The sequence below is a fragment of the Pan troglodytes genome, chromosome 14, assembly GCF_028858775.2.
Source record: "Pan troglodytes isolate AG18354 chromosome 14, NHGRI_mPanTro3-v2.0_pri, whole genome shotgun sequence".
Classification (NCBI taxonomy): Eukaryota; Metazoa; Chordata; class Mammalia; order Primates; family Hominidae; genus Pan; species Pan troglodytes.
The window spans coordinates 36138259-36159672 of record NC_072412.2 but is presented as its reverse complement, the minus strand read 5'-3'; the positions used below and the strand labels follow the sequence as shown (position 1 = coordinate 36159672).

Sequence of the window (21414 nt, the reverse complement as noted above, 5' to 3'; positions counted from 1 at the left end):
CTGTAGGTTGCCTGTTCACTCTGATGATAGTTTCTTTTGCTGAGCAGAAGCTCTTTACTTTAATTAGATCCCATTTGTCAATTTTGGCTTTTGTTGGAATTGCTTTTGGTGCTTTAGTCATGAAGTCTTTGCCCATGCCTATGTCCTGAATGGTATTGCCTAGGTTTTCTTCTAGGGTTTTTATGGTTTATGGTTTATGGTTTTATGTTTAAGTCTTTATTCCATCTTGAGTTAATTTTTGTTAAGGTGTAAGAAAGGGGTCCAATTTCTGTTTTCTGCATGTGGCTAGCCAGTCTTCCCAGGGCCATTTATTAGATAGGGAATCCTCTCCCCATTGCTTGTTTTTGTCAGGTTTGTCAAAGATTAGATGGTTGTAGATGTGTGGTGTTATTTCTGAGGCCTCTGTTCTGTTGGTCTGTATATCTGTTTTGGTACCAGTAGCATGCTGTTTTGGTTACTGTAGCATTGTATAGTTTGAAGTCAGACAGCATGATGCCTCCAGCTTTGTTCTTTTTGCTTAGGATTGTCTTGGCTATACAGGCTCTTTTTTGGTTCCACATGAAATTTAAAGTAGTATTTTCTAGTTTTGTGAAGAAAGTTAATGGTAGCTTGATGGTAATAGCATTGAATCTATGAGTACTTAGGGCAATATGGCCATTTTCACAATATTGATTCTTCCTATCCATGAGCATGGATTTTTTTCTATTTGTTTGTGTCCTCTCTTATTAATAAGAGGATTTTTTATCAGCAGACATGATTATATCTGTGATTTGTAAAGTGAACTGGATAGTGATCAAGCCTAGTGGGCAAGCTATTAAAATAATTCAGAGGAAAAATGAGAATAGCAACAGTGGTGATAGAGAAGAGATTTTAAAAAATGTATTTTTTTCTCTCTGGGGATGTTAAGTATTTTTGAGAAAAGGAGTAATAATTGTAACTTGGCAAGTGTGTTTTGCCCTTCCTAGTTGAAACTACTTTTCAGCAGTGAGTGGATAGGTTGTGGTACATGAATTTTATTGTTACTCATTATTAAAAAGTGTCTTAAAAATATATATGTCTTAAAAATATAAGTAATTTTCCTTGTTAATTATTAAATATGTAATCTCTTTTTTTTTCTCTTAATAGCCTTATGTTAATATTGGGGTTTTATTGTTTTTGCTTTTCAGTACTGTAAGATTGATGTTAAAGGCATGGTGTTCACCCCACTTCATCAGCGTACATAAGTTATCTCTTCTTTTGGACCCTTATTTTATGCCATAATGGTAAGCTTCAGCTCAGTATGTTCAAATTTGTGTTTTAGAATGTTCTCTTCCTTCATCTTCATAAAGATACTTGTATTGTAGATATAGAAATACTCTTGTAAGCTGTACAGGTTATCCCAACTGGGAGATTACTTAGCAATCCCATTGCAAAGTCTTCTCTATAAAATATATTGCTCACTAATCAGTGTTACAGTGATCACATTCATCCATCTATCTGTGCTTGTATTTATGAAGTATTAAAAATATTTACCTCTATCTACTTTGCCATATTCCAAATCGTTGGCAAGGAGGATGGGTATAAATACAAATAGTTTTGGGGAGTATAGATTTCTCGTATTTTAAAGCTTTTCTTTAGATTTTATTAAAATTTAAAAACAAATGTAACCTGCTAACTGCATATAACGTATTTCAGGCAGCATCAGTGCTAATCTTCTAATGGCACATTTCTGTTCACTGACTTACAGTCACTAAACATACTTAGGAGTAGGCATTTAACTTTTGCCATTAAGAAATGACAGACTAAGGGGGAAAAACACTTTTTAATGTTTTAAAGAAGCAGCAGCATTTGACAGAGAATAAATGAACATTGACCACCATGTTATTTATTTAGATAACCCCTATTCTGCGTCACAAACTTCAGAAAACATCTGTCTTCCTTCTCCTCTTGGCTCTTGCCTATCTACTCCTCCCCTATTAGAGAAAAGTAGAAGTATCACAGTGGGGTTCTGACAACACCTTGTATTTTGCATCTGTATTACCTAATCATTTTCCTCTTAAGTTTTTGAAGGAGATAATGAATGAATGATGCTTTTATTTATGTATGTAGGCATGTCTCACTAGACCCTTTGAAGTTTTAATTTCAGAAGATGAAATATTTACTTGAGATGACTGGCTGTTTAAAATTGTCCTAGACTATATATATTTGATTTTGTTTATTATAATTTTTTGATACAAACAAATTTTATGGGCAAATTTTAAAAGAACCTTCTGTATTTGTGAAGTGTATATGTACAGAATTATGTTTTCATGGTGGAAAATGGGATCAGGGAAAATGGGAGTCAGGAATCTTAACTTGAATCCTGGGAACCAGTTTCATTGGGAATCCGCTTCTTATAATTTTTTTTTTTTTTTTTTTTGGTAGTGACAGAATCTCACTATATTGTCCAGGCTGGTCTTGAACTCCTGATTTCCCACCTTGGCCTCCCAAAGCTTTGGAATTACAGGCATGTGCCACAGTGCCTGGCCAAGATTTTTTAACAAAGCAAATTAGTGTAGATTTATTATAACTGAACGTTTTGAAAAGATGGCAGATTTCAGACTTTGTTCACTTATCATTTAGATATTTGATAATGTGGGTTTTTTATTGAATAGTGCAAGAAGGCCCACTATTTTTGGAATTATACAAATTCTCCATCCTTAGGACTAGGTGGTCACTTAAAAGTTCCCATGATTTCCAAAGGGTGGCAGTATTTGTTTTTCCCCCTTACCCTCCTGGGACTTTGGTGGGTGGTAGGAGTTTTTACCCACATGCAATTTGGTAGGTTGAGGTATTGGAATCTGCAAAATAAGACAGAAGAATTTAAGTCCTTTTAAATAAAAACTGAAAGTTCTGTGCCTCTTAATAAAATTTAAAAATGACTATCATTGTGAATGAAAAAGACTATAAAACAGAAAACTAGAAAGAAAACCACTGGTGGTATATTTGGGTTTTGTTTTATTTGTTTGTTGTTTTTGTTTTTTTTGAGATGGAGTTTTGCCCTTTTTGCCCAGACTGTAGTACAATAGCACGATCTGGGCTCACTGCAACCTCTGCCTCCCGGGTTCAAGTGATTCTCCTTCCTCAGCCTCCTGAGTAGCTGAGACTACAGGCGCGTGCTACCACGCCCAGCTAATTTTGTATTTTTAGTAGAGATAGGGTTTCACCATGTTGGCCAGGCTGATCTTGAACTCCTTACCTCAGGTGATCCTCCTGCCTCGGCCTCTCAAAGTGCTGGGATTACAGGCATGAGCCACCATGCCTGGCCATGTTTAATTTTGTTTAGAACCTAGTACTTTTATTCATACGTGTCTTTAGAAATGATGGCTTTACAAATGAAGACATAGCATAGCTTCACCATGTTTTTTCCTCGTCTCTAAAAAATGAATGGATAGAGATCTACTAGTAGATCTCAAACCTTACATGTAGTAACAGTAATATATTTCATCAATTCTGAGGTTCATTTTCTTTTATATTTTAATATTACTGAATTGATGATGAGTTGATACTCAAGAATATCTTAGAATTGATAGCATATTTTTTTCTGTCTTAATGTTATGCAGAATAATGATGCATGCTTTCAATGGCATCTTAAATTCATTGAAACATGGCAATGATAGCCATCATTTATTCTTTCTAGGCACTGAGCTAGAGATGTTGTAGGTTTTTTTCATTAATATATTAGCAATTTCTAAGTTAATGTTAAGTGCCAGTACAACCGCACTCCCAATTTTCAAGATTTTTAGCAGATGAGGAGAGTTTAGCCTTTGCTTCATTTTGATTGTATACTTTATGGCCAGTATATTTTTTTGAATGGTGCTCTTAAAAATTAATGTCTATGAAGTGATGATAGCTGCCACATCCAAACCTCCCCTATGTTAGCCTCACAAACACTGACCAGAGAGACCGTGTTAGCATTCTTATTTAGTTTGTTGTTAGTAATCAGGTGCCCAAGACTCATATTTTTTCTTTGTTATATATATATTGATCATAGAGTGGAGTGGAGGAGACAAATAAAGGAAAATATATTAGACCTGTTTTAGAAAACATTAGAAATGTTAAATGTATATTAAATTTTTTTGTGGAAATAACTAATATTACCAAATATACTATTTACTTTTTACAGCAACAAGCTTTAGAACTAGCTTTGGATCGTGCAGAGGTGAGGTGTGACTAAGTTACATATTGAAATAGTGTTGTCTTTAATTGACAAAAGCTCAGTTTTAAGAAATTTTTGTATGTGATTTTTAAAGGAGCACATTACTATTTTAGGACAAGTATGCATATCATTTTGCTGTAAATATATAAAAATACCAGGTGATATTTGGATCACCTGTTACTTGGAATCCTCAAGATAATAATGTTACGGAATAAAACTTACTTGAAGAAGGATATAGAATTTCTAAAATTGTATTTTCCTGTTTTGACAAGTTTTCTAATTACTCAAAGGAAAAAATAGCTAAGGTATACAGTATACAATTTTTCATACAGTAAGCATATTTTGAACAACCATAAAATATATTGATAATATTTCTGACCTGTGAAGTCATGGTTGTGAAACTATGATTTTGCTTATGGCAATGAAATACTCTGCTAAATCGTGGTGCAGTTCAAATTTCATTTGTTTGAAACTTATCTTTAGATGTTAAGTAGTTTTTCCTACAAGATGTAATTCAGAGAGTGAAGTGAATAGCCTTTTTAGCCTTACGTATGTTTTAGATATACTCAATACAGTTGTTCATAGTCAAAAGCAAAAAGCAAGCTGTTCTCATAAACTTTTGTTTTTTAGTATGTCATTGAAAGTGCCCGACAGAGACCTCCTAAAAGGAAATACCTATCAAGTGGAAGGTATGAATAATTAATTGGTAACATCTTAGATTCATTGAAATATGATGATAGCTACCTTTTATTGCATTCCTCGTAGGGACTGAGCTAGAAATTTTATAGGTTCTTTGCATGTATTAGGAATTTCTAAGTTGATGTTAGCTACTATATTCAGCTCCACCCCAGTTTTTGGGAAATTGAGGCAAAAATGTGAAAATTTAGGAAAAAATTAAATAACATTCATGTCATGATGATTACTCTGTTAACATTTTATATATTTGTTTCATTAAATTTTTTTAGAAAATCTGTATTTCAAAAACTTTATGACTTGTATATTGAAGAATGTGAAAAAGAACCTGAAGTTAAGGTAAGTATACATTTTTATTATGTTGTAGCTTTTGAAATGTAGAAGAGAGGAATTTGGAGGAGTTACATTTGGAGTATTATTTTTGTGTGTGTGAGTGAACTAACATCTTTTTTAACCTGACCCTAGTCAATTCTGTAGCTGACCCAGAGCTCTGGCTAATCTGGCACCAGGCAGAGATCACCTGCTGAGGTAGGAGTGAAGGAACAGTTATACTGAGTATCAGACTGTCTCACTAGGAAGTCATAAGCAAAGCCACAGTATATATTATCTTTTGCTTCTTCTTCCCCTGAGAAGTGATTTATGAATTTATAGCACTTCCTCCTGAGAAGTTATTTACAGATTTATAGCAGTAACGTGTTTTCTCATGATGATTTAAACTGGAAAGCCAGAGCTATTACAGAGCATGTATGAAATTCAAGTACAGTAATAAAAAGTGAGCTTGGTCATAAACCGAGTTCATGGCCAATTTAACTTAATTCATTTTTATTTGGCATAAAGATATGGGTAGTAGACATGTAACAGAAGTCGATTTATTGATGTCTTGGAGCCCTCGGGTTGGAAGGGTCTAAACGTCTCTATGAGCTTTTGTTGTCTGTCTTTAAAAATGAATACAGTTTTACTATTTAGGCCAAAAACAGTGGAATTCCAGTAGTGTCTAACTTTAAAATCTTTACATTAGGAAAAAAATTATTTTTAAACTTATAAGTAAATCTTACAGTATGTTTTTCATAAGTTCTACTGATACATACTTGACATACAATAAATTGTACATGTTTATAGATTTTTTTAAGTTTTGACATGTGCATTATAGAAACACCTCATGAAACCATCACTACAAGCAATAGAATGTACATATTCATCATGTCAGTGACAGAACTAAAATAAGAGAGCTACATATATGAAGATTCTAAATTGGAATTGGCAAGCCACTCTCCACCAGCTAAATGTGGCCTACTGCATGTTTTTATAAATGAATTTTTATTGGAACCCATCACACCTGTTGGTTTGTATGTTATCTAGGGCTGCCTCACAGGTACAAAGACACACTGAGTATTGCAGCACAAACTATTTGGCCCACAAGCGTAAAATACTATCTGGCCCATTAAGAAAGAAAATTTGCAACCTCTAGTCTAAATGAGATCAACTCTGGTAGCTAATTTGTTTTGTTGAAGAGGTACACATACTGTAAAAATTTTTCTAATTCTGTCTTAAGTCAAATTATGAGGGTTTTCTCTACACTGAAAAGACTAACATTTTAAGTCTCTCTTTACTAGTTTAACATCAAAGTGGTTAAAAGTTGTTTGCCTTTTTAAAATGTTCAGATTGCTTAGTGTTTTGATTCTATGGTGATGACAGATTAAGAATTTATCACTTCTTTCTGTATGTGTGTATGATATATGTTTAATATATATTTACTAAAGATAAGATATTCAAAACATTTTGTTTTTTGAGATTCTAAAAAAAAATTACTGTTATTTTTGCTAAATAAGATTTGATGACATGATTTGTTAAATCTGTAAGTAGGTAGGTTTTATTTTAAATTATAAGCATTTTTAAAATCATGGACTTTGTTGTGGTTTTTAAGGAGCTGTTGAATTGGATTTATAGAAAATGTCCAAATTGCTTACTTCATCTTACCAATTAGATATTTTTAGGTTCAACATTTCAGCTTAGAGCTGTTGAACTTGTTTGTATCTTATTTAGCCTATAAAATATTTAAGAAATGTGCACTTCTTAGATACAACCAAAGAGAATGCCCCAAATTCTTTAGGTTAGACTTCTACTTAGTGGAAACTGTATGCTTCTGTGTTTTATATATTTGCATTTAATGGTTTTATATACTACTTATTTAAATATTTTTATTTCTTAAGTATTCAAAAGTACTTGTTTTATATTTAAGTGCTTTTATTGTCTTATAGGTCACCCATTTTTAAAATATGAATTAATTTGCATAAAACATAGTAGTAAATAAAAATTAAGTTTACATAGCTGTCCCATACGTAGTGGCTATAGTTTTGTGAGCCTTCTCCATTTATTCAGAATCATAATGCAGAAAGAGCACCAAAAGGTTAATTCAAGCCTGATTTTGTTAAATCATAGCATTATTTGTTAAGGTTATACTGGATTATTTTCATGAGCTCTGCCTCTTTTTAAAGCAGAAATTAAGAAGAAATGTGAACTTGTTAGAGAAGCTTGTTATGCAAGAGACTTTGTCATGTTTAGTGGTCAATCTATACCCAGGAAATGAGGGATATTCTCTGATGCTCAGGGGAAAAAACGGATCAGGTAAGACCCTCTAGAGCACAGCTGCCGCAAAATACTTTTGCTAGGCAGGATGTGCTGTTTTTTTAAAGTAGTTTTTTAACCTGCTAAAGCATTTGTCCTTCAGATAGTGATGACCTAGTGATAAAAACAGATTTTGATCCCAGTTTTCTTCCTTATGATATGTTTTGGTAGAATATTAGAAATTATCTCTCTTACAATTATCTTTCCTGAATGTGCATTTTAGAAGTATTCTAATTGATATGTCTTTGAAGTCCAATTATAAAAGCATCTCAGAACCAAAGGAAAGGTTAAAAAAAAAAGGAAAATTATAGAGGCATAACTTACAGATGATTAAAATAGAATTTCCTTTCATTCTATTGCTATTTATATTTTAAGATAGCATACCGTGTTTAAAGGTAGGTAATCCTGCAGTTTGAACATGAGTCTGAAATCTTCAAAATTAAGCAGACTCACTGCCTTTTGAGTAATTTTCACATATTAAAATATTTCTGTTAATACTGAATATGAACATTTCTGTTAATGGTGAATATGAAAATAATTTAAAAATAGAAACACTTCAGTTTCATTAAAGAGGTGTAAAAATTTAATATGATGATAATGTGAATTCTACAAGGAACTCACATAGCTGGAATTTTGTGTGTGTGTTGGTAATTAATTGTAAAGTGTAACACCAAGAGAATTTTGTTCTAAAAGTGACCACTTTTCAGATAAGGCACCAAATTGTCCCTCTGATTTCCAGATTAGATTAATTGGTCTTCAGTGAACTTTCAGTTACTTTGACATTGGAATTTTATCATATTCTGATTATTTTGCTTTGGGCTGTGGTTCAGATTGTGACGTTATGCCAGATGTTTTTTCATAATGTGTTAGGTTTTTTTTTTCCCCCTTAAGAAGGACATTAGGAGGGCCTTTTGGTTTTGTTTTTTATTTTTATTTTTTTTGATCCTTGCTTGGTTGAAATGCCTTTTGGTTTTATTATATACAGTTCTTTGAAAAGCCATTTGAATTATGCAGCTAAGCTTTCAGTGAGCGTGATCATTTTCAAACTTCATGTTTTAAATTAAGATTCCGAGACCATTCGACTGCCCTATGAAGAAGGAGAGTTGCTTGAATATTTGGATGCAGAAGAATTACCTCCTATTTTGGTTGATCTCCTAGAAAAATCTCAGGTACAAAATTTTTGTCTTTAAAATGTCTTTATATTTGTTATATGTATATGATATATATATGTCACATTTTTATGTATGTATACATATATGTATATAAACGACTACATGATGTTTCATGACAGATGATATTTAATTTCTATCACTGTTCCCAACAGCCTTTAGAACATGAAATCAGGCTGGGCTTTGGTGGCTCATGATGCCTGTAATCCCAGCACTTTGGGAGGCTAAGGCAGGAGGATCACTTGAGCCCAGGAGTTTGAGCTCACTGTAGTCTCAAACCCCTGGGCTCAAGTGATCCTCCTGTACCACTGCAGGATTAGAGAAGGAAGGATTAGAGAAGGAAGAGGAAAACCAGAATTGCAGTGATTGCACCACTGCACTCCAGCGTGGGTGATAGAGCAAGACCCTGTCTCTAAAACTAACAATAATAGAAGATGAAATGAGACATATATAGCTATCTGGAAATGGGCTTGTTGTCGGATATTTAACCTTTAGGGTATACTGAAACGTAGAGACGTAGTTCTTCTAAAATAGTTAGAACAATTAGCTCATCAATTGGAAATCTCCCTATAGTTACAATCAAGAAATTATGAAAGAAACTACTTTGAATATTTATGAAGTTTTTCACTTGGGGGCCAGAAACTGGCCTTTACATCTGTACTTCTGTTCATAGCTTGCCTAGGTAAGCACTCCCTTGCCCTGTTCTACTTTCTTCTTACTGCCTTAACTTAACCCCAGCCATACTGTGTACTCTGCTGAGGAAAAAGAAGACATCACATGAGAACTCTCGTTTCCTCCTAGCACCAGTTGACTAGCATCCCTACCTCTCTCTTCATATCTGCCTGCCTTCCCGTTAAAATAGTTGATGTATACTGTTTATAGACATCCATCCCCTCCACTTGTTTTCTGGATCCTCCCCTTCCTTCTCAAGGACTTAAAATTATAACCTCTCTTTTTTTCTATTTCTTTTTCTCTATTAAATGCAGAATGCAAGCATACTGTGTTACAGGTTAAGCATCTCAAATCTGAAAATTTGAAATCCACAGTGTTCCAAAATCTGAGCACTGACTGACACTTAAAAGAAATGCTAATTGGAACATTTCCGATTTCAGGTTTTTTGATTAGGGCTGCTTAACCTAAGTATAATGCAAATATTTCCAACTCTGAAATGCTTCTGGTCTGAAGCACTTCAGATAAAGGATTCTTAACCTGTATGTCTCAAATTTAAAAAAAATCCTCCCTTGACCTCATGTCCTTCTCCAACTACTGCTCTTGTTACTCTTGACAGCCACGCTACTCAAAGAATTTATAGTCATTTCCTCTTTTGCAGATCCCATTCTTTCCACCACCTATCTCATTTGGTATCGTGACATCGTTCTGCAGAGGCTGCATTTGTCAGAGTTACCAGTGATCTTCATATACTGAATAATTGGTCACTTTTCTGTTCTCTTCTTAATTGGCCTCTTAGCAAAGATCAGTGGATATAACTGCGTCCTGCTTGAAATGCCTTTCTGTTGACTTCTGAGACATCATTTTCCTGGTTTTCCTCTGCTTTCTCTAATCCTTTGGTCTTTTTTACTATAATCCCTGTTCCATCCGTAAACATGTGTGTTTTCAGGTTCAGTCCTTGGCTCTCTGTTTTTCTTTAGTAATACTCTCCCTGAATGATTTCAGCCAGTTTCATGGGTTTTTAAAATGTTACTTAGTCTATTGCTTATATGCCTCACCATGGCCATTCCACCAAGCTCCTAACTTACATATTTACTTGGATATATAATAGGTTCCTCAAATTTAACATGACAAAAACAGAGCTTTATTTTACCTCCCAAACCAGTTTTATCACCAGTCTCTTCAGTCTAACAGATGACCCTGTCCTTACCTTCCACATTCAGACCATCAGCAAATGCCAGTCTCTCTTTAAGATACATGGTCGTGCCCAGTGTTCTGAACAAAACCTTTGCTTTCCTGTTTGTCTTCATCTTCTAGATCTCATCCTCACTCGCTGCATTCCATCCATCCTTGTCTCATTTCCACAATAAAACACTCCAAGCTTGTTCCTACAGTAAGAACTTCTCATATGTTATTCTCTCTGTCTGGAATGATCTGTCCCTGAAGTGTCTGGCCGTTTCTTGTGATTCAGATCTTAGGTAAAACCTAAGGTTTCTATCTGCATATACAATCCAGATTAGCCCTTCCCTATTTGATTTCCTTTATAGAATTCATCACTATCTAAAATTACTTTGTTCTGTTCACATGTTTATTGCCTGTCTTCCCACAACTGAGAGCAAATGTTGTCTGACTACTGTATCTGTGAAGCTGTACCTGGATAGTGCCTAGCACATAGTACGCATTGTACTTGCTCAGTAAATATTTATTTAAAAGAATGACAATAAGAATGACAAAACATGGAGACCACAGTACCCACTAAAAGTTCTGAATGGGTGAAAAACATACTATGAGTGACCATGGCAAGTCATAACTAGCAAGACTTCGATGATAATAGTTCTTACATTTGAGCATAGAAAGGACTGAAAAACTATTTTTCTTTTTTTTTTTTTTTGAGGCGGAGTCTCGCTCTGTCACCCAGGCTGGAATGCAGTGGCCCAATCTCGGCTCACTGCAAGCTCCACCGCCCGGGTTCATGCCATTCTCCTGCCTCAGCCTCCTGAGTAGCTGGGACTACAGGTGCTCGCCACCACACCCAGCTAATTTTTTTGTATTTTTAGTAGAGACGCAGTTTCACCATGTTAGCCAGGATGGTCTCGATCTCCTGACCTTGTGATCCACCCGCCTCAGCCTCCCAAAGCTGGGATTACAGGCATGAGCTACTGTGCCCAGCCTGAAAAACTATTTTTCATTTGAATTTTATATTTAGCTTCCCTCTTATTAATAAAGGCTAAGGGCAAAATTATATTTCTGAAAATTTTAGCAGAGCAAATATAGAAGTTATATCTAGAAGCTAAAACACTGGCAAGGTTGGTTGGCAATTTATAACAATGATAAACTTTATAGTAATGACAAAGTTAGTGAAATGTAACAGTAAGCCTGTGAGCTGCAGAAGAACAGCAGTTCCAAGGATCTGTAACATAATAGTATGTAAATGCCAAAAGTCAAACTGTTGACTTGGTAGATGCCAAAGTCAATCTATAATTAGAAACTATTAAATAGTTTTAAATTGCTTCTTGTGTCATAGTGATGAACATGAAATACTTCCTCTGAAAAGGTTTACATAGTGTTAAATCTACCAAGGAAATCTACTGAAGAGTACATACATGAGTGGCCAGAAATGTTGCATGAATGTAAAGAATGCGAAATGTTTGATATAAACCCACTTATTTAGGCTTTTGGAAAAAAAAATGACATTTACGTATTTTTGCCCAAACAGGTTAATATTTTTCATTGCGGATGTGTCATAGCAGAAATACGTGACTACAGGCAGTCCAGTAACATGAAATCTCCTGGTTACCAAAGTCGGCACATTCTCTTACGTCCAACAATGCAGGTAAGGATGTTTAATTAAGAAATACTATTTTAGATTTTAGTTGGGAGTTTTATTTATCGAATTCTTCATATGTTTGTGCATAGATTAATAAGTTTTTTAAATTATTATTTCTTCTAGACTTTAATTTGTGATGTACATTCAATAACAAGTGATAACCACAAATGGACCCAGGTTAGTTGCTTTGTTTTTTAATCTCAAACAGGCAAAATATAGGATGAAAAAAAATTATCATTAAGCAAAAGTGATTTTCTGCTTATTTTTATTCAATAATTAAGTTTGATGCTTTATGTGAAAAGCTGGTATTCCTTTATAAGATCTAGAAGTTAAGGGTCTCTTTATATGTGTAGTAATCCCTCAAGTTGCCTAAGATCATTTTAAGGTCAAGCTGGCCTAATATATTCAATGAGATAAAACTTAGTTCTTTATCTCCTCTCAAACAGAAGAAAAATGTTTTGTTTTTACCATGGTTACAAATAGATACTGATTTTTTTTTTTTAAATAATTCAAGTTTCTAAACCCTTGCCTAGCCTATCTTTCTTTGCCATTTATACTGGTTGCCTTGAAATGAGGGGAACTCTCTTACCCCTGAGAATAACCAGTTAACCCTCCAGTTCTGGCTCAGTGTTATATGAGGGGACTTCAGAAAGTTTGTGGAAAACTGGAATTAAAAGATAATAATAAAAAATATAAACTTTTCTTCTCAATATAAGCTCCATCAAGTTCAAGATGCTTGTAAATGATATCAACCATTTATTTAGTCCACCCCTGAAGAACTGAGGGTCCTGGGAACTGAACCATATCAATGCAATCTTTTCTACATTATTAACTGAAGAAAAATGGGTACTTTTTAAACTTTTTTTTTTTAAGATTAGGAAACAAAAAGAAGTCAGAAGGAGCCAAATCTGGACTGTAAGGTGCATACCTAATGGTTTCCCATCAAAACTCTTACAAAATTTCTCTTTTTTGATGAGAGGAATGAGCAGAGGCATTGTGGTGCAGAAGTCTCTAGTGAAGCTTTCCCAGGCATTTTTCTGCCGAAGCTTTGGCTAACTTTCTCAAAACACTCATAATAAGCACGTTATCATTCTTTGTTCCTTCAGAAAGTCAACAAGCAAAATGTCTTGAGCATCCCAGAAAACTGTTTCCATGATCTTTGCTCTTCATCTGTCTGCTTTTGCTTTGACTGAATCACTTCCGCCTCTTGGTGGCCATTGCCTTAATTGTGCTTTACTATCTTCAGGATTATACTGGAAAGAATGCTTTAGTATCTTGGTCCTACTTGTTGAAAATTTCTATTGAAAGCTCTGCTTTTGCAGCTGATCGGGATGCAGTGGTTTTGGTACCCATCGAGTGGAAAGTTTACTCAACTTTAATTTTTCAGTCAAAATTGTTCAGGCTGAACCAGTTGAGAGGCCTATAGTGTTGGCAATTGTTTCTGCTGTTAATCATTGGTCCTCTTCAGTTAGGTTACAAACAAAATGAATTTTTTTCCTCGTAAATTGATGTGGATGATCTGCTGCTGCAGGCTTCGTCTTCAACATAGTCTTGTCCCTTCTTAAAACAAGTTACCCATTTGTAAACTGCTGCTTTCTTTGAGGCATTCTTCTCATAAACTTTTCAAAAAGCATCAGTGATTTCACGATTCTTCCACTCAAGCTTCACCATCAATTTGATGTTTGTTCTTGCTTCAGTTTTAGCAGAATTCATGTTGCTCTGGTAGAGGCTGTTTTCAAACTGATGTCTTATCCTTCTTAGTGTTTCAAACTAGGTTCTGTTCAGACATGTTATAACAGCTTAGTACATGTTTATTTTGGTGCAAAAAGTTTTGAAACCTATGTATAGTTTTTTCTTAATACTCATTTTTCATAAACTTTTTAAAGACCCCTTGTATATGAGATGTCCACTCACAAAAGTGTTCAGTTGCCTGACTATAGTGAGGAATAATTACTAAGTCAAAAGAAAATATCAGTAATGGTAGTTATCCTTTCTGTGACATGTGATTATAAACTAAGCTTCAGTTCATCAGTAACTACCAAGTATTGTGTTTTGGTTTGGGCTATAATGTTGTCATCTACAAAAAGATTAAAAGCTATTAAAAGAATATTAGAAAACAGAAAAACTCATTGGTTACCATCAGAGTTTGCTAGGGCATCAGATTCTTACTCTGAAGATTGATAAAGGAGAGAATATAATATTTATCCTGCCCTTCTTGTTATGAACTGTATTTTAGGCAGCCAAGTAACTGAGGGAAAATTCTTAGGAAAATTTCCAGCTAATAGGTGCAAAAGAAATGATAGACTTTTAAAAAATAAAAGTTTGAAAGTCTTAATGAAGTAGTGAATCTAGACAGAAGTATTTCTTGGATGTGAAAACCATTAGATGATAGGTTAATGGGAAATTTTATAATGTAGAAATCTGATCAAACCCACTGATTGAAGATGAGACAGTCAGTTATTGTGTACCTCCTGGTTTGATGCAAGAGACAGTACACAACAGTAGTAATAGCACCAATAAAGAACTCTTGTCCAAAAAAAAAAAAAAAGCCCATATTAAATCAAGCCACTAGTTGTAACTAGCAGTTTGTAGGAATTCAGTGAATAAAATAAACTCTTAAGTGACACAATGAGGAAGAAACCAGCCAGATCTAGTTAATGGACATGAGAAAGCAACTGGTTAATTCTAACAAATTCTTGTTTAGCAATATTATTAATTGATTCACTTTTTAAAAAAAATAGCCTTAGCTATCAAGATATTTCAGAGGTTAGCAATGGCAACAAAAGCCAAAATTGACAAATGGGATCTCATTAAACTAAAGAGCTTCTGCACAGCAAAAGAAACTACCATCAGAGTGAACAGGCAACCTACAACATGGGAGAAAATTTTCGCAACCTACTCATCTGACAAAGGGCTAATATCCAGAATCTACAATGAACTCAAACAAATTTACAAGAAAAAAACAAACAACCCCATCAAAAAGTGGGCGAAGGACATGAACAGACACTTCTCAAAAGAAGACATTTATGCAGCCAAAAAACACATGAAAAAATGCTCATCATCACTGGCCATCAGAGAAATGCAAATCAAAACCACTATGAGATATCATCTCACACCAGTTAGAATGGCAATCATTAAAAAGTCAGGAAACAACAGGTGCTGGAGAGGATGTGGAGAAATAGGAACACTTTTACACTGTTGGTGGGACTGTAAACTAGTTCAACCATTGTGGAAGTCAGTGTGGTGATTCCTCAGGGATCTAGAACTAGAAATACCATTTGACCCAGCCATCCCATTACTGGGTATATACCCAAATGACTATAAATCATGCTGCTATAAAGACACATGCACACGTATGTTTATTGCGGCATTATTCACAATAGCAAAGACTTGGAACCAACCCAAATGTCCAACAATGATAGACTGGATTAAGAAAATGTGGCACATATACACCATGGAATACTATGCAGCCATAAAAAATGATGAGTTCATGTCCTTTGTAGGGACATGGATGAAATTGGAAACCATCATTCTCAGTAAACTATCGCAAGAACAAAAAACCAAACACCGCATATTCTCACTCATAGGTGGGAATTGAACAATGAGATCACATGGACACAGGAAGGGGAATATCACACTCTGGGGACTGTGGTGGGGAGGGGGGAGGGGGGAGGGATAGCATTGGGAGATATACCTAATGCTAGATGACGAGTTAGTGGGTGCAGCGCACCAGCATGGCACATGTATACATATGTAACTAACCTGCACAATGTGCACATGTACCCTAAAACTTAAAGTATAATTTAAAAAATAAATAAATAAATACATAGGGGGGACAAACTAAACAATAACAGGAGATTAAAGTAGATCAAATATTTAAAAAAAAAAGATATTTCAGAGGTTAAGCAAAATAATAGGATTCAGTAAAATATGTTATGTGATAATAGTAAAGAGCCTGTATGTTTGGAATTGGGTATATAGAGTTCACACAATATTAGCAGAGTCATTTTTATTCTTGTAATGTAGTTGAGTTGAGTATAGGATAGGACTGTTACTTCACAGTTACTGAAAAATGCCATAACCCTTTATGACCCTATAGGTTTTGTGAGAGCAGAGGGTTTTGTTTTGCTCACTACCTTATCCCCAGTTCCTGGAAAGGTGCCTAACACATCATAGGTGCTCAGATAGTTTCTTGAATTAATGAGTAGCCACTCTTACAACCTGACCATTCCGTGCTCTACAAATTATAGGCATACCTCGGAGTTATTGTGGGTTTGATTCCAGAGCACTGCCGTAAAGCAAATACTGCAATAAAGCAAGTCACATGAACTTTTTGGTTTCCTAGTGTATAAAAAGGTTACATTTACACTATATAGTTGACCTTGAACAACACAGAGGTTAGGGGCAGTGGCCCTTGTGCAGTCAAAAACCCATGTATAACTTCTGACTCCTCTAATACTTAACTACTAATACCTACTGTTGGCTGGGAAGCCTTACTGGATTTTTTTTTTTTTTTTTTGAGGCAGAGTCAGGTTGCAACTCAGGTTGCAGTGCATTGGCACAATCTCAGCTCACTGCAATCTCTGCCTCCTAGGCTCAAGTGATCCTCCCACCTCGGCCTCCTGAGTAGCTGGGACTATAGGTGCATGCCACCATGCCCAGCTAATTTTTTTTTATTTTTGGTAGAGACAGGATTTCACTGTGTTGCCCAGGCTGATCTCGAACTCCTGAGCTCAAGCGTTCTGCCCGCCTCGGACTCCCAAAGTACTGGGATTACAGATGTGAGCCACCATGCCTGGCGATTAACATGTATTTTGTATGTTATGTGTATTGTGCTCTGTATTCTTAGAATTAACTGTTAGAAAGAAAAGAAAACATTATTAAGAAAATCCTAAGAGAAAATATGTTTACTATTCAATAAGTATATCATATTAAAGGTCTTCATCCTCATCATCTTCACATTGAGTAGGCCAAGGAGGAGGAAGAGGAAAAGTTCATCTTGCTGTCTCAGGGGTGCAAAGAGATAAAGAAGATGGAAGGGGAGGCAGAAGAGGCATGCACACTCAGTGTAACTTGTATTGAAAAAAATCTCCTAGCTGGGCGCAGTGGCTCACACCTGTAATTCCAGCACTTTGGGAGGCTGAGGCGGGTGGATCATGAGGGCAGGAGATCGAGACCATCCCGGCCAACATGGTGAAACCCCGTCTCTAAAAATGCAGAAATTAGCTGGACGTGGTGGCGTGTGCTTGTAGTCCCAGCTACTCAGGAAGCTGAGGCAGGAGAACTGTTTGAACCTAGGAGGTGGAGGTTGCGGTGAGCTGAGATCGCACCACTGCACTCCAGCCTGGCGACAGAGCAAGACTCCGTCTCAAAGAAAAACAAAAAAACTCCAGTGTAAGTGGACCTGCATAGTTCAAACCCGTGTTGTTCAGGAGTCAACTGTACTATAGTCTATTAAGGGTGCCATAGCATTATGTTTAAAAAAAAATCTATATACATTAATTCAAAAATACTTTATCGCTAAAAAATGCTAATGATCATCTGAACCTTTAGGGAGTCATAATCTTTTTGCTTCTGGAAGGTATTGCCTGGATATTAATGACTGCTGACAGATCAGGATCTGACAGATTGAGATGGCAGTGGCAGTTTTTTGAAAGACAACAGTGAAGTTTGCCCCATTGATTGTTTCTTTCATGAAAGAGTTCTCTATAGCATGTGATACAGTTTTACCCTACAGTAGAACTTCTTTCAGAATTGGAGTTAGTCCTCTAAAACCCTGTTGCTGCTGCATTATCAACTAAGTTTATGTAGTAGTATAAATATTATGTTGTCATTTCAAAAATGTTCACAGCCAAGAATAGAGTCTATCTCAAGAAACCACTTTTGCCAGGTGCCATGGCTTGTGCCTGTAATCCCAGCACTTTTGGGAGGCCGAAGCAGGCGGATCACAAGGTCAGCAGTTCAAGACCAGCCTGGCCAATACGGTGAAACCCTGTCTCTACTAAAAATACAAAAATTAGCTGGGCATGGTGGCAGTTGCCTGTAATCCCAGCTACTCGGGAGGCTTAGGCCGAGTAGCAATTCAAGAATTGCTTGAACCCAGGAGGTGAAGGTTGCAGTGAGCCGAGATCACGCCATTGCACTCTAGCCTGGGCGACAGAGGGAGACTCTGACTCAAAAAAAAAAAAAAAACAAAACACCGTATATGGTCATCCATAAGAAGCAACTCATCCATTCAAGTTTGATCATGAGATTGTAGCAGTTCAGTCACATCTTCAGGCTCTCTACTTCTAATTGTAGTTCTCTTGCTATCACCACATCTGCAGTGATTTCTTGTCCTGAAGTCTTGAACCCCTTGGAGTCATCCATGAAGGTTGGAATCAACTTCTCCCAAACTCATATTAATGTTTCTATTTTGACCTCCTCCCATGAATCATGCATGTTCTTAGTGTCATCTACAATGGCAAATCCTTTCCAGAAAGTTTTTAATTTACTTTGCCCAGATCCATCAGAGGAATCACTATCTATGGCAGCTAAAGCCTTACAAAATACATTTTTTAAATATTAAGACTTGAAAGTCAAAATTAGTCCTTGATCCATAGGCTGCAGAGTGGATATTGTGTTGGCAGCTATGAAAACATTAATCCCCTTGTACATCTCCATCAGAGCTCTTGGGTGACAAGGCCATTGTTAATGAGCAGTAATATTTTTGAAAGAATCTTTTTTTTCTGAGCAGTAGGTCTCTACAGTGGCCTTAAAATATTCAATAAAACATGCAGTAAACAAATGTGCTGTCATCCAGGCTTTGTTGTTTCATTTATAGAGCACTGATAGAGTAGTAATTCTTAAGGATTGTAGGATTTTCAGAATGATCAAATAAGCATTGGCTTCAGCATCAAGTCATCAGCTGCATTAACCCCCAACAAGAGAGTCAGCCTGTTCTTTGAAGCTTTGAGGCCAGACATTGACCTCTCTCTAGCTATGAAAGTTCTGGATGGCATATTCTTCTAATATAAGACTGTCTTCTTTAATTTGAAAATCTGTTGTTTAAGGTAACCACCTTCATCAGTTATCTTAGATCTTCTGCATAACTTGTTGCAGTTTGTATATCAGTACTTGGCTGCCTCACCTTGCACTTTTGTGTTATGGAGACAGCTTCTACTCTTAACCCTCATGAACCAGTTTTCTGCTTCAAACTTTTCTTCTGCAGCTTCCTCACGTCTCTCACATCATAGAATTGAAAAGAGTTGGAATTTGCTCTGGATTAGGCTTTGGCTTAAGGAAATGTTGCAACTAGTTTGATCTTCTATCCAGACCATTAAAACTTCCTCTGTATCAGCAATAAGGCTGTTTTGCATTTTTATCTGTTATGGATGTTCACTGGAGTAGCACTTTTAATTTCCTTTATGAACTTTTCCTTTACATTCACCACTTAGCTAACTGTTTGGTACCATAGGCCTAGCTTTTGGCCTGTTGTAGCTGTTAATAGGCCTTTCTCACTAAGCTTAATCATTTCTAGCTTTGGATTTAAAATGAGAGATGTGTGACTCTTCCTTTCAGTTGAACACTAAGAGGCCATTTTTTTGCCTAATTTAAATATTATAATGTTTCTAGAAGTAAGAAGTCCTGAGAAGAAGGAGAAAGATAGGGGAGATCCCACACTGGGGAGTGGTGGATCGGTGAAGCTTTCAGAGAACATACATCATTTCTTGATTTAGTACACATTGAATATCACAGATCACCATAATAGATTTAATAATAATGAAAAAGTTTGAGATACAAAAAAAATTACCAAAACGTGACACAGACACAAAATAAGTGTGTGCTGTTGGGAAAATGATGCTGATAGCCTTGCTTAGTGCAAAATTGCCACAGATCTTCAATATGTAAAAAGTGCAATATTTGCGAACCACAATAAAATGAGGTATACCTGCATTGAATTTCCATTAGAAGTTTCTTTATGCTGTCTGGTTTCTAAAAGTTTACATGCACACTAACATTGGAACTTGAAATACCATATTTTACTGTAGTCCTTAGCAGAATTCCAGGGAATATTTCTAGATTAAGTGCAATGTATGATTACATATTTGAAAATCTTAAATCTGGTATTGACATATGCTCTTACACATTTCAGGAAGACAAACTTTTGCTTGAGAGCCAGCTCATCCTAGCTACAGCTGAACCACTCTGTCTTGATCCTTCTATAGCAGTCACCTGCACTGCAAACAGACTGCTCTATAACAAGCAAAAGATGAACACTCGCCCAATGAAACGGTAATTGCCTTTGTGGAAGGGTGAACCAAAAGACACAAGTAGCTATAAATTTTGCTATTTATAGTATCTTTTCCCTCCAGGGTATGGTTGCTCCGATTTTGGTGGGGAAGGGTAGAGATGAGGTCTCTCTTTGTTGCCCAGGCTAGTCTCAAACTCTTGGGCCTCAAGTGATCCTCCCACTTTGGCTTCCCAAACAGCTGGGAATATAAGCATGACCAACTGCACCAGCCTCTGATTTTTTTTTTTCTTTTTGAAAATAGGATTCTTAATGGTCTCATATTATATATTTTTATATAGTATTATTATTTTTTTAAATGCTCTATGCTTTAGATTGAACTGTTGCATTTTCTGCAGTCTTTTAAAGAATAAACTTTTTCTAAGTTTATAGTCTGTTTGCCAAAAAGGTAAAGAGGCTGAGATCAAATATGAACAGAAAGAATAATTTTTTCATTATTTTCCTAATAATGAATGACTGATTTAATTGTTGTTAATCCTACTTTAAGGAAAGAATTTGTGATTTTGAGATTTGAGAAAATATGATCATAGTTTTTAGAAGTCAGTTATAAACTGAATCCAGGCACACCTACCTTTTGTTTTTGAAACAAACCAAGCTTATTCCTCCCTCGGCATCTTTTAAAAATGTCCCTTCAAATAGTCATTCCCTGATCTTTCAGAATATTTTCTTTTCCCCACCCTCCATGGGAAACATGAGGGGATTCTTCCCCGGTAGTCACTGTGAGAACCTCTTTGAGCTCCTGGAGATAAAACCCCCAAAAGTCTGGGGGCTCCCAGTGACTAGATCCCCTTGGAGTTTTGAATCTCTCAGACATGTCCACAGTAGGCCTCCAGCAATTCATCAGTTATACTTGAGGTTCCCTACCCTGGCACTGGTTCCTGAGGAGGTTTCTGCTAATGGGTTTCTGCTTCAGCAAGCCATGATGGTCTGCATTTGCCTATTGGTTTCTCCAAGTTTGGGGCAG

At 35.9% G+C, this 21414-nt stretch overlaps 1 protein-coding gene across 50 annotated transcripts in view; it reads left to right on the top strand.

Annotated features, from left to right (window-relative positions):
• SUPT20H (SPT20 homolog, SAGA complex component) overlaps positions 1 to 21414 on the top strand; it is a 51466-nt gene that overhangs the window by 6938 nt on the left and 23114 nt on the right. For 17 of the 50 annotated variants that reach the window (XM_009426899.4, XM_001146786.6, XM_063792082.1 and 14 more), the window contains exons 2-10: positions 1167 to 1262; positions 4145 to 4180; positions 4808 to 4866; positions 5143 to 5209; positions 7369 to 7495; positions 8561 to 8664; positions 12050 to 12166; positions 12284 to 12337; positions 20295 to 20434. In XM_009426899.4, coding sequence (XP_009425174.1) covers positions 1260 to 1262; positions 4145 to 4180; positions 4808 to 4866; positions 5143 to 5209; positions 7369 to 7495; positions 8561 to 8664; positions 12050 to 12166; positions 12284 to 12337; positions 20295 to 20434 — 707 coding nt within the window. In that variant the 5' untranslated portion in view covers positions 1167 to 1259. Of the gene's footprint in view, positions 1 to 1166; positions 1263 to 4144; positions 4181 to 4807; positions 4867 to 5142; positions 5210 to 7365; positions 7496 to 8560; positions 8665 to 12049; positions 12167 to 12283; positions 12338 to 20294; positions 20435 to 21414 lie in introns of all 50 variants that reach the window. The other 33 variants (XM_054665209.2, XM_063792077.1, XM_054665199.2 and 30 more) reach the window with 3 other exon arrangements.